The following is a 14,281-nucleotide window of genomic DNA, read 5'->3' as shown; positions in this document are numbered from 1 at the left end:
ACGCTCTACACACACCCTTACTTTTTCACCTTAAAACACACAATAAAGAGGTACAAAGACAAATCTATTCATCAGGAACAGAGACCAATTTGGAGTTACTGCTCAAATAATCCCGGGCTGAACAAACATCACCAAGAACTTGGGAGGCTTAGTGAGCCTTGTCTTACTGAACCCCACCACCTTCATGGACAGTACTGGAGCAATGGCTCCAAGTACCTTAGTCAGGGATTCCCCCATTCAGCTGCTAATTTTGTATCCCATCAATCTGTTTTGCTTATTGCAGTGGTCTCTTTCTGCCATAGACATCAGATATTCTAGGGATGGTTTCTGGATTGTTTTGCAAAGAATCAACAAACACAGACTTATTTCAGTGGTGAAAGGACAACATGAGGCTTGCTACCTAGGGTAGTGCTTCAGGGCTGGCAAGTTCCAGGACTTGCTCCCCTCACTGATCACAGATATTAAACGGTATCAGGGATGCTTCGCTTTATTTTCAAAAACCTGCTGGGAATAGCTGAGACTATCAAGAGGTGCAGAAAGTTTTGCCTTTTAGGCCCTAGCCTTGTCAATTTAGCCCTTCAGTGCCCACATTTATTTCAAAACCAAGTATTCTGACAGCTTTGTCATTGGGCTTCCCCCTTCTCTGAACCTCTATTTCTTATCTTTGAAACTGTGACTTAGCTGCCCCATCTTCATCTATAGTGACATCACAATCACAAATTATTATAAAACTTTTAAAAGCAGTTTCAAAATTCATTTTGACCTGAGACTTTAAGTTTCCACTTTTAGTGCTCAAAGTAGATGAGGTAACATTTTTCAGTGACAGTGTTTCCATTCTGATGATGAGCAGTTAATGCAAAGAAACCAGTCCCTTTTGAACACTTAATAAATACATTCTAATTGATTTTGAATTGTCATTAGTTGGCATAATGTGTCTCAGATGCAGCCATTTTCATATAGTGGGAAAATATGCCCTTGTCATATCATGGGTGACTTTCACAATGTAAATAACATGTTGAATATGCAACTGATGACAAACTGAACTTTGCATTACAGACAGCAAAAATTCTAAAGTCTGAGTGATGAATAGATATGATGGACAGGTATGTGTGTGTTCCCAAATATCAGAAACCTTATGAAAAACATAAGAGTGTTTCGTAGAGATCCCCTTCTTTAGTTAGGATAGAAAACTCCGTGAGATTATCACAAGCCCAAAGATTACAGAGGAATTTTTCAAAACCTGTACCTGGGACAACCTGACCCCTGGGTTTAAGTGGTCATGAGAAGATCACTCAGGAGCTGGGAATGGCTTAAGAACAAAAAGCAATCTGAACCTGACTGCTCAGGAGACTTGCCTGGCTCTGAGAGAAGGGAATCATGAACTCAGGAGAGAAAGAGACAAGGTAAAAATCAAATTTTAAATTTGGACTCAAAACAGAAATAATACAAAAGGAAAAATAATAGCACCTAAGGTTGAAGAAATGTCTCACCAGGAGATCACCCACTGAATCAGGATCACTGGGGCTGAGGCCCTACCTCTTTCATAAGCTCTCCATGTGGCCCTGACATGAGCTAGAAATTTTGATTCCCTGATTTAAATGATACATAGCAACAAGTTAAAGGCAAATGACCCTGGCAGACTGCTTTAAGAAGTTTTAGTGGTACTCTGAAAAAAGAAAGGTGGGGAACTTCACCAAATTCTAAAGAATCTGGGCCTTAGCCATAAATGCCACCTATTACCTATCATATTAAATTAATATCCTTAAATTGGATCTGATTGGTCTTGGGGGTTTGAGTTGAATGCACACATTTTCTTTTATGGCTGTCTGAGAGCCATAATCGCAAGGACTTTATCCCATATATTTCAGTAAACACCAAGGCTCTGAATTTTTTTTCTTTTATTCCTTTAAAAGAAGCCCCCTTTCTTTTCTTAGTTCTAAAAACCCTGTTTCAAAGGAAAACCATAAAAGGGAAATGAGGCAGAGGAAGAAGATCTTTGAAACTTATTTTGGTCCCCTCCACCAAGTTTGTCTTCACCTCTTTACATAGGCACTTATACCCATTTCAGGGCTGCAAGGATCCTGTTCAACTACTTACTATAGGAAGATAAATCATCATTAATTATAAATTCTTCTTAAAATCATATACAAGATACCCTAAAAATAAAAATAAATTAGAAAATAAAACCCTACATTGCCAATGGAAACCTGAGATTCAGCCACATCCAGGGCTGAAGGAGAGCATACATATAAAGAATTACAGATCTTCAACTTCTTTCCCTGCTGTTTTCTAACACTTACACATGGACCATCTTTCGTCTTACCTCTCGGTGCCTATCCCGGTCTCGAGACTTCTCCCTCACCCAGTCAATTGTATTGAAATCATCATAGGTCCCCACACCAGGGATTGGCTCCTCCAAGAAGTCCATCATCCTATTTGAAGAACCTATTCCTCCACCATTGTATGACTTTTCCTCTGTATTGAACAGGAAATAGACATTAGTACCTCAGACACTAAACATTTTTTGAAAGTTTATTTATTTCAAGAGAGAAAGAGAGAGCAAGCAAGCAGGAAAGGGGCAGAGAGAGAGAGAGAGAGAGAGAGAGAGAGAGAGAATATCCCAAGCAGGTTCTGCACTGACAGCACCCCCAACCCGTGCCACACAGGGCTCGATCTCACGAAGCATGAGATCAAGACCTGAGCTGAAATCAAGTCAGACACTTAATCGACTGAGCCACCCAGGTGCCCCTGGACACTAAACATTTTAATACCTCCTTTTTGAGTACCAAAAGGTGAGTCCTTAAACTATCAGATGATTATAGTTAGGTTGTGCTGATAAAGCAATATAATCACCTGGTGGGAACATCCACCACATTCGAAAGTTTCTGTGATCTAGGTACAAAATGATGAGTGTCTTAAGGCAGTATGAATGGAAAGGGACAGATAAGCGTGACAGCACAAAGGGAGAACTGACAGGAGTTGAAGCTTAGTGGGAAAGGATTTATGAAACAAAATGCAGGAGCTTGGAGCCCCTTAGGTATTTCAGTTTCTGTTACGGAAGGGAGACAAAAGGGTCAAAGATCTTTGTAGACATAGCACATCAGAAACCATTTTACATTTATAAGGCAGTAGTTCAATTCTAAGAGGTAGCTTTTGCCTGAGTAGGAGTTCCAAAGAAAGCATGCCAGCCTCTTCAAGAGTTAAACTGGCTAGAATGTACATATTTCCCTTCAACAGGTAGACTTTGATCCCTAATGTAATGGGCTTACAGAAACTTTTACTGAGTATGTCAGAACAGTCTAAGACTTACAAGTAGAGATTTAAAGACCATTGCATGGCTTGGTGATGAAATGTCTGTCCCTGATCTTTCAATGGAAGAAACATATCCACTTGTCCAACCACAGTCCTTTATCTGCTTTGCTGCTGGTGCTTCTGTTATAATTACTTATGCAAATGTTTTGTCTTCCTTTCTAGACTGGAAGTTCTTTGAGGGCAGCCCCATATCCAAGTCATCATTGCCTTCTCATGTCTAACACATATCCGAGATTCAATAAATATCAGCGGAATCAAGGTTTATTCGCTGAACAGTGGGGATGAGCAAGAAGTATTAAAACTCAGAAGTTGTACACACACAAGGTTACTCAGTACTGCTTGACAAACTTGTTCAAAATATTTCCACCATCCTCTGGTGAAACAGTATTTCACTATTAAACACAAAAAGTAGAACAGTATTCAGGAATTTACGCAAATGCACACTGAGGAAAAATGCAGAGTAATGCTATCATTTAATGCAACCAGCCAAAGCTCACATTTGCAGCATCAACCTTGGCAGGGACAAAGCTTTACCCAGACTGTTTGGTGATGGATCCCTCTGCAGAGAAGGCCAAAGTAGGCCCAAGCTGCCACCTATTTCCCCACATCTGCATCCCCATCTTCACTCTAAACTCCTACAGACAACTTCAGTACTCTCATAGGGTGAGTGGGAATTAACTCCCAAGTTGTACCTGATTTACAAATCGTTAAGTCTTCCGAATACCTAATTCAGTGTACCTTTTATCGGCAACACACACATTTAAAAGGAAAAGCTCTGCAGAATCTAAATCATATTGAGGGTGGGGGTGGGGCTGGAGTGGAGGAGGTTAACAAGTTAATCTTAAAACCCCTAACCAAAGTCCTTTCCATATCTTCAAGCCTACCTGGCTGTAAAATGGTTGGCTGCTGAATCACCAGCCCAGCATTTCCTCTCATGACAGTGGCATACTGATAAAGATTAATGCTGTGTGTTTGAGAGCTTAGAGGGAAACAGCCAGCTAGGAAATGAGGGCAGAAAGGAAATAAAGTATGGTGACAGGGGCAAAAAAAAAAAAAAAAAAGGAAAAAAAAACCACCAAGCTGTTTCAATTCTCCAGACAAATGCTGACATGAACACAGGACACCAAACAACCAGAAATTTACTTTTTAAAGCAGGTTAATGCTCCAAATGAATTTGCTCTGGTTTAAGGGCTGTCCTTTCAGGAGAAATTTAAAAAGGATTTTGTGAAACTGATTTTTAAAAGCATCCAATAGCTATATAATGTTACACTGTATAGCAAATGAGGCCCCCAGCTCTAAGGATATTAAGACAAAATGAAGATCTGCAACAGCTTCCTAACAGGAAAGAAAGAATCCTATTACATCACTAGGTAACATGAGCACTGCATCATCCTCCTTTGTAGATAGTCTCCTGTTAGAAACACAAATTGTCAGGCAGCTCTGAAACAGCAGGCAGTGATTAGAAGCCAACAACAGACTGCTTGTGATTCTCCAGATCCCCTTCTCCCTGGGGTCACACTTCGGTCCTTGGCTGGGCTCAAGTCTGCTTACCTTCAATCACAGCTTTCTTTTTTTCTGCCTCAAGGAAGAAATAACTTTGGCAGCCAGCATTTGGTCATTTAGGTTGAGGAGCTTTTACAGAAGGAGCCCCGGTATGAACTGCTTTAGAAGGGCACTTGCTGCGTTCTCTGCCTTTCACAGGAACAAACGCCACCTAAAGAACCACCAGTGTTCCCCGCGGTCAGAATGTGATGTCACTGGTGGCGTCACGTGACCAGACCCTTGGACCAGCTTGGAGAAAGGAAGATTTTTAACTGAGCACAGAAGCCTTAAAGATGTAGTCTCATCTAAACGAATGCCATCAAACTGGGTCAGTCGGATATGTTCGCAAAACTGGGGTCCAGACAACTTTGAGTCTTTAGACCTTATTTAGCAGAAAATCCAAGAAGGCAAAGGAGGAATAACTGAAAGCATTTAGAGGGATCCTAAGTAAAAAAGGGAGAGGATCAAATATAGAAAAGGCTTTTTAAAGAAATTTCACTGGATGGCAAAAACACAGAGAAAATCTCAGACGTGTAACACTGAAAGATGCCAGACACGAGAGCACATAACATAATTCTATTCATATAAGTTCAAAACCAGGCAAACCTAAACTATAGCATGTTATGATACAAATATAAGTTGCTACATTACAAAGAGAAGCAAGAAAATGACAAAAGTAAAGACAGTAGCTACCCAGAGGAGAGAAGAGGTCACCATCTGGATAGAGCACATGGTGAAGGTGGGGCTCCTGGAATGCTGGTAATTTTTCTTTATCTGATCGGTGGTTAACTGAGTGTTCATATTATAATCATTCTTTAAACTGTACACGTGTTATATGTCTTTCTATGTATATATGATAATTACAGAAAATTATGAAATATGGAACTGCATGTGAATGTACTCTACAAGCTCAGCTCTTTAATAGCACGTAGTAACTTAAAACTCAGATTACGATCCAGAAAAGGAGTTGTTTCTTTATATTAGTTCTCTACCCAGCCAGCAACATCAAATCTGATCTCACTAATCCAAACTGGGGAAAACCAGCTATTTCAGCTGTGAAATAAATTCACTCTTCTATTTGCATTATTTAAAAGGCTTTCCCTTCCCAGGCCCTATTCCTAAGGCTATTCTTCAGCAGGTCTTAATTAACTGTGCAACAAGGCTGGTCGAGTAAAGAAGAATGAAATCACCGTCTCTCAACTTCCTTAGTGAATCTGCAGGACAGCCGCTGTTAAACATTAATCCAGTCAGTGTGCTCCAATAATCAGACCTAAATGGAGGGCTTCAAATGCTGTGATCATTCTCATCAATTCTTAGGGCCCAAAGCATCCTGAAATGTTATTACAACAAAACCTTACAAAATGTGAGGAACTTCATGAAATCTGTATGCTTTCAGTCTCGTCTGTCATTATCATGACATCTCAGTCCCTTGATGAACTAAACTAGCATTAATGAGAAGAATTAAAATGAAGTGGCAACTGATGGTGTTGTGGCAATGAACTACAAAGCTTAAAAATCAAAAGCTATTTGTGGCTTAAGTGTAATTATGTTATAGAGCTGTACTTTTAGACAAGTGTGTATATCTTACTCAGAGAGAATTGTATGCCCAAACTCATAAGCCTCCTTCAAAGTCATCCTTTATTTTATTTATTTGTTTGTTTGTTTGTTTGTTTGTTTGTTTAACTAGGCTTCATGTCCAGCGTAGAGCCCAATGCAGGGCTTGAACTCAAGACTCTGAGATAGAGACCTGAGCTGAAATCGAGTCAGACGCATAACCGACTAAGCCATCTAGGCGACCCTCAAAGTCATTCTTTATTAAATAGAATCCTACATATAGTTTCTGAAGGCACCTGCAGAATTCACTTACATTATCTGATAAGATTTACATTATCTTACTAGATTATTTTACACTTCCAGATACTATATGTTTTGGTATTTAAAAAATGTATAGTTCCTCAATGTACAATGACTGGATGGTAGAACTGGTACGATGCTAATAACTGATGTAAGTTCATGTATTTTTCAAATGTTACATCACAGCTTCTAGGGGAGCGACTTTATTATTCCATGTAAATTTATTTCCCTTGAAAACTAGGTTTGGTAGCTATGATGCAGTCCTTGTACTAAAATTATATTTAATTACAATTCCCTTTTCTGCCAAATTTGTAATTTCTAGCATATGTTTGTTATACAGACTTCCAGGTGTAGGTTCAATTAATATTACTGCGAAAATAAGGTAAAGAAATGCTGACCAGTTTTTAATGCAGCCTATGGTAAAAACACAATAATAGGGTTAACATTTGGTGACAACAGAGTTATCTTTCTGGGACACAGAGCTGATCAGAACATCTTCTGATTTCAAAAGTGTCAGTGGCTCCTGCAACAATGTTGTTTTGTTTTTAATTTATTAAAAAAATATTTTTTAATGTTTATCTATTTATGAAAGAGAGAGACAGAGACAGAGCACGAGTGGGGAAGGAACAAAGAGAGGGAGACACCGAATCTGAAGCAGGCTCCAGGCCCTGAGCTGTCAGCACAGAGGCCGACATGGAGCTCGAACCCACAACTGTGAGATCATGACCTGAGCTGAAGTCGGATGCTCAACCGACTGAGCCACCCAGGTGCCCCTGTTTTTTTTTTATTATTTTAATTACAGTGTAGTTAACATACAGTGTTCTATTCGTTGGTTTTTAAAACGTTCAGTATAGAAAGACCACTTAATGGGCATTTGGCACAAACATAGGCCAGGATTTTTTAAATATCCATCATAATTTTTATAATAGGATAAATAAAATATTTTAGCATATAATAATAACAATGATATTAAAGCTATTTTAGGTTTCATCAATGAGAGGGATTAAATTGTTTGCACTCTTTCTTTTTTTATTTTTATTTATTTATTTATTTTTTAAACATTTATTTATTTTTGAGACAGGGAGAGACAGAGCGTGAACAGGGGAGGGTCAGAGAGAGAGGGAGACACAGAATCTGAAACAGGCTCCAGGCTCTGAGCTGTCAGCACAGAGCCCGATGTGGGGCTCAAACTCACGGACCGCGAGATCATGACCTGAGCCGAAGTCGGCCGCTTAACCGACTGAGCCACCCAGGCGCCCCCAAAAAGGCTTTTCAAAACCAGTGTATTAAGAGTTAAGCTTCTGGTGTGTAAATTCTCTGCCAAGGAAGGAAGAGTGAAATTGAACAAGGATGCAACATGTCATATGGAGGTACTTAAGTAAGTCTAGAGTTTTGCCTCCATACCAAAAAAAAAAAAAAAAAAAAAGATAAAGATAGAACTTAACTTGAGTAAGTTTTGAAGGCATCCTGTGCTCTAAGTTACATATAAAACAATTTAATACTCTGATAGGAAAATGATTCAAGTTAAAGTACAATTAGATCTCAATTTGAATAATTTTTTAAAAGCCCCCAAAGGGTAATTTGCGCTGCTTGAGTCTGGGGAAAATACCCAGAAAACCAGTCAGAAAAAAGTCAATGTTTAAACACCTCTCCCCATAGGTTACACTTAGGTCTAAAAACTTAACAATGGGTCTTTAGAAGCACATTGCTTGGATGAGGAGGCATAATAAATGAATGCATTTATTTCATTTCCCTTTATGGAAACTACTGTACAGTTGGTTGGGTTTTTTTTTTTCTAAAACTCACATGACGCTTAAAACTAGGCAACCCCTTAAAAAACAAGAAAAGAAATTCCAATTTGAGAATAATGTTTGTTTCAACCCCTAACCAATATGCCATTAGAAATTTACCTGGGGGGCTTAACAGTAAGCGATTAAGTGAATGAGTTAAACACTAACAAAAACACAAGGGGAAAGAGGATAGAGAGAAACCTCGTGCACAGACCCTGAAATACTGCTTTAGTAGTAGCGCAGCTGCAGGAGGGCACACTTATTGTGCCTAAAGAAAGTGGCCTAAAGAAAGAAACACTCAAAGAAATGAGGCAAGGCTGTTGGTACATATCACAGGACCCGAAAATAGTCCAAATTTTAAAAAACGTATTTCAGTTTTTACAGGGATATGTTCTATGTTTGCAAGGCTGAAAGGACATCTACAAGAACTTCAACACTTGGGGCGCCTGGGTGGCGCAGTCGGCTAAGCGTCCGACTTCAGCCAGGTCATGATCTCGCGGTCCGTGAGTTCGAGCCCCGCGTCAGGCTCTGGGCTGATGGCTCAGAGCCTGGAGCCTGTTTCCGATTCTGTGTCTCCCTCTCTCTCTGCCCCTCCCCTGTTCATGCTCTGTCTCTCTCTGTCCCAAAAATAAATAAAAAACGTTGAAAAAAAAAATTTAAAAAAAAAAAAAAAAGAACTTCAACACTCTACCTAGCATACATCAGCAGATATTCATCCTGCGGTTTTTTAAAATTTACCTTCATTCAACAGCAAGTACTAAGAGCCTAATGTATGCCTTTTCTCACTTCCATACCTGCACCCTCTACCCTTTCTTGTATTAGTTCATACACTCTAGATCTCCCAGAGAGTTATGAACACTTACACATTACATTCATCTCTATGTTTGAGACTACATTACAGCTGAAACCCCAATAATTAGTCAACATTTTAAGGGCCTTTCTATGAACTTGTGCCTCCATTTTGCTTCTATTTTGCTTTCAAACTTACTCAAACCCAGTGGCTGAAAAGCAAATGTTGGTGGGGCAGCTCTCCCATCTTAGCCCTGGGAAGTACCGCAGGACCATGCTATGCTTTAAAATACTGTCTTAGTTTGGTCTCTGGGACACATGTTCAAGGAAACTATCCATTGATACACATCTGTACAGCCATATTGGTTGTTAAATACTGAAATGCTTCCAGAGCTATAGATAAATAACTCCTTTTTCCTGAGGCCTCTTCCCCCTGCCAACCATCCCCTAGAAGCTCCTGAATGTTCCCCTGATTCAGCAGCTGAAACATCAGGATGCTGCAGGATACTGCCAAGCACTGCATCAGACATCCAATATCACTCGTCAGTGCCTGTGTTGTTTTGCACACATTTCATTTAAGGACTGACTGCTTTGGTTTCTGTTTGCAGAAAGAAAGACAACTTAAAGTTGTCTAAGAAGTAGGAAGGACAACTAAGAGGAACCTCTCTATCTCAACTCTGCTGAAAGCTAGACAGTATGAGGGGTGGTGAGAGATGCAGGTAATAGGACTACAAAAACTGCAAATCTACAAAACTAAGTTTGAGGATTCTGAGAAGTATACAGGAAGATGGGGCATGGCAGCAAGGGATAGGGAAAAAGACTTAAGAGCCAAGCATGAATCTAGATTCTAAGACCACCTTTGGACTTGTTTCCCAATGGATACAGCTCTATCCCCACTGGGTTGTAGACATTTGCTTTGGGGTGTCCCATTTATGCCTCCTACTCCCAGCATCTGCTCTAATCTGGAAGTTCTGAATGCAACCCACCTTCTTTACCACTGGAACCAGGGTGCTAACTACCAGACATAACAAAAATTAGGAAAAATAGCATGTGGATTATGGCTTGGTATCTGCAGACTCTCGCTGGACTAGAATGCCACTAAAATTAATGTAGAACTGGAAATAGAGGGGCTGGATTTGACAAAGTTGCTGACGGGGTTGTCCATATAAAGAAAACATCCCTCAGCTCTATTACTCGCTCTTCACTCCTTCCTTTTCAAATTTACACATTTATGGGATTGACAAAAGGACTGGGAATGTAATGGGTAGGGAGACGCTGCCCTAAAATGCATAACCCGCTGGGTAGCACAATCCTGTGTAATAACTTGTAATTATTGTTCCATAAGCAGCAGTTGTCCAGTTCTTCTCTACTGAGTCTGCATTGGTTTCTACCTATTAATCTCCAAAAGGAAGTTGGGGACAAGAGATTAGCAATTATTCTTTGGCAGGGTCAAAAGCTTCAAGAAGAAATACCAATTAGGAGATTCGTCTTGGACTCATGGAAATAATGTGATGTCATGGACAGAAATAATGAGTTAGATATATAAAATCTAGGAACTGCTCTCAAAGAAACACTGGTACCTGTACACACTAATGTATGTGTTATTCACTGCAGCACTGTTAGTAGTAGTGAAAACCTGGCAACAGTGAAGTAGTCTGCTAAGGGGGGAATAGCTCACGGGAAGGAGTAAACTGATGTGTACTGAAATAGCAAAGTCTCTCAAACACATTATGTGAAAAAAGTCACAGAATCATTAAGTAGAATTTTTTTTAATTGTGTGCCTATGCGTTAACTGGATAGAAAAAGCATTGACAGGGTCACATTGAATTAGTTTGAGGGGTTATCTCTGGAATGCTTAGTATAGGGGAGCCTTTCACATTTTATATACACGTGTGTTGTTGGAATCTTCAATAGTGAGGTGTATCTCTGTGTTACATAGTGATGGCTAAAAAGAAAAAGAATGAGAACACAGCCAGAAGAGTAGAGACCGGACATTGCAAAGGGCAAACTTTCATTCTGAGAGGCAGATCACTGGAGTATTTAGAAACAAAGCAGGTGACAGTTTCTGGAGAACACCAGGAGGAAAACACCGCGAGGAAGATGGCTCACAAAGTTGTTAAATGAAAGACAATGCAAAGAAAGTCTTTGCCATCAGCCCTGTTGTCCAGCAGTGAGAAGGTACAGATTCTAACCCTACTCCATAAATCACTAGTTGTATCACCTTGGGCAATTGCCTTAATCTCTGTGGGTTTCAGGTTTCAGGTTGCCTGTAAAATGAGGGAAGATTAGCAAGTATGATTTTTAAGGTCCCTTCCAACTCTGATACTCTATCATTTTAGCAATGATTTTTTTTGTCACTAATACATTGTACTGAATGACTTTTGAGAACACTTCTTAAGCTTTGAGGAATTCCAAATGGTATTTTGATTTCATTCTTCTGGCAGGATCATAAAATGGCACTACAATCCTTAGAAAAGAGTCAGCTCACCTGTGAAGTATACTACAACCTGGGACCCATCACTTCTGACATATGGCTAACTATAGCTGTACCAACATGGCCACAGTATCTGTGGAGTACCTGCTAGCCACAGACCCCAAAAACACTCCTAAGACGTTACAGCAACCCTTTACCCCATGTTATAAATCAGAACAAAGTAAGGTTAAAAATAATCCACTCTGGATTATAGTACTGCCAAAGGGTCTCTGAAATTTTTTTTCCCTTCAAGAGGGGACCAAAGTGGTTTCACTAATTGAGAAAAAGGGTGGGGGGGGAGCTTCCAGATTCAGCTCTGGCAAGTAAAAAGCTTAGGATCTGTCACTCCCATCCTTAAAACAAGAAAAAAATGGACAAACTGCAAAGTCATGGCCCCTTCTGAGAACTAAGGTTGTAGGGGAAACTGCCACCAAAACACCCAAGTCTGAAGAGACAGGTTTCTCCAAAAAGACACAAAGAGATCTGCTTACCTGAAGTAGAAACCAATGGGAACATAAACTGGCAGGGACACTTGAATGGCAACTTTGAGGAACGGCTGAAATGCTGAGTGTGTAGACTTGCGTGAGCATGAGAAACCTCTGAGGCTTACCCTTCTGTGGGCTCTACCTCCGGGAACCCAACCAAGTTCTCACAGGGAAGATAAGAGAAATATCCCTTCCTGGCTCTGACAAGGGGAGGGGAAGAGTAATCATTGTGAAATACCTCAGAGCTTTCTCTACACCAAAGGACTATGCTCCAGGGGGAAATACTTTGCCTGAGCCTCATCCCTGCTGGGGGAAGGGCATTCCTTTCACTCCAGCAGACACCACCAGGCCAGCCTTCTCATCTCACCCAAAGGAAACAAAAAAGAACAGTCAACAAGGGCCTAGGCTTCCAGGAAATGGATGGTGAATGCTGTGGTCTGAACAGAAGTATGGGGCAGGGAAAACAAAAACTATACCACTGGACTAAACCTTGTGAAGGTCACAGCCACAAGATACAGGCCCAGCAGACACCGAGATTTCACAGAAAATTATAAAATGACCTGCTCCCATACCTTACCACCACACCAGTGGCTCCAGTATAATGGCAATAGATGGCAGCTGAGAGAACTACACGCCACAGAATCTCTCTCAACAAGCTGCACTTACAGAAAACTCAGAACCAGGAGGTGACACCAAAACAAGGACACTACAAAATTTTAACTCTCTGGCACAAACAGTTACACTTTAAACAGCCCCAAATTAAACAGCCCAACTCCTAGCCATTTTCCATAAATCCACAATGGAATTAAACTAGAAACCAATCAGAGCAATAGCTGGAAACTGCCCAAATACCTGGAAATTAAACAACGCCCTTCTAAGTAACCCATGGGCCAAAGAAGTCTCAAGACAAATTAAAAACTATTTTGAAGTAAATGAAAATGAAAATATAAGATATAAAAATCTGTAGGATGCAGCCAAAATAGTGCTGAGAGAGAAATTCACAGCATTAAGCACCTATATTAGAAAAGAAGAAAGGTCTAAATAGAAACATCTAGGCCTCACCAAAGATACACAGACGGCAAAGAGTAAACGTAAAAATGCTTAACATCCTATGTCATCAGGGAAGTGCAAATTCAATGAGATACCACTACACACCTATTAGAATGGCTAAAATCTAAAACGCTGACAATACAATCATTCACAAGGATCTGGAGGAACAGGAACTCTTCATTCGTTCCTGATGGGAATACAAAATGGCTAACTCGAAAAGATATCTGCATTCTCATGTTCACTGCAGCATTGTTTCTAATAGTCAAGACATAGAAGCAGCCTAAGTGCCCATCGATGATGAATGCATAAAGAAATTGTGGTATATACATACACAATAGAGTATTATTTAGCCTTTAAAAATGAGGAAATGTTGCCATTTGTGACAGCATGGATGGACACTGGGGACATTATGCTAAGTGAAATAAGTCAGACAGAGAAAGACAAATACTTTGTGATCTCACTTACATGTGGAATGTAAAAAAAAAAAAAAAAAAAAAAAAAAAAAGAACTCATAGAAAAAGAGATCAGAGGTGTGATTACCAGAGGCAGTGGGTAGGAGGATGGAGAGCTGGAGAAAGGTGGTCAAAAAGGTATAAACTTACAGTTATAAGATAAATAAGATATAATGTACAACATGATGGACTACCGCTAACAGTTAACACTGCTGTATGATATATAGGACAGTTGTTAAGAGTAAATCCTAAGAGTTCTCATCCCAAGGAGATGTCGTTTTCTTTTGATTGTATCTATATGAGATGATGGATTTTAACTAAACCCACTGTGGTAATCATTTCACAATATACATAAATCAAACCATGATGCTGTAAGCCTTAAACTTACATAGTGATGTCTATAAATTATCTCTCACTGAAACTGGGGAAAAAAGGACACAGGTATGCAATGAAATTTAAAGGCTACTGAAAAAACAGCTGTCAAGGTCATCAAAAACAAAGGAAGTCTAAGAAGCCATCACAGCCAAGAGGAGA

At 39.9% G+C, this 14,281-nt stretch overlaps 1 protein-coding gene across 1 annotated transcript in view; it reads right to left on the bottom strand.

Moving 5' to 3' along the window:
- Positions 1-14,281, bottom strand: part of CLCN5 (chloride voltage-gated channel 5) — a 144,410-nt gene that overhangs the window by 20,568 nt on the left and 109,561 nt on the right. Inside the window, exon 4 of the mRNA XM_030305792.1 lies at positions 2,324-2,475. Coding sequence (XP_030161652.1) covers positions 2,324-2,475 — 152 coding nt within the window. The remainder of the gene's footprint in view (positions 1-2,323; positions 2,476-14,281) is intronic.

The sequence above is a fragment of the Lynx canadensis genome, chromosome X (assembly GCF_007474595.2).
Source record: "Lynx canadensis isolate LIC74 chromosome X, mLynCan4.pri.v2, whole genome shotgun sequence".
Lineage (NCBI taxonomy): Eukaryota > Metazoa > Chordata > Mammalia > Carnivora > Felidae > Lynx > Lynx canadensis.
This window is presented reverse-complemented; position numbering and strand designations above follow the sequence as displayed.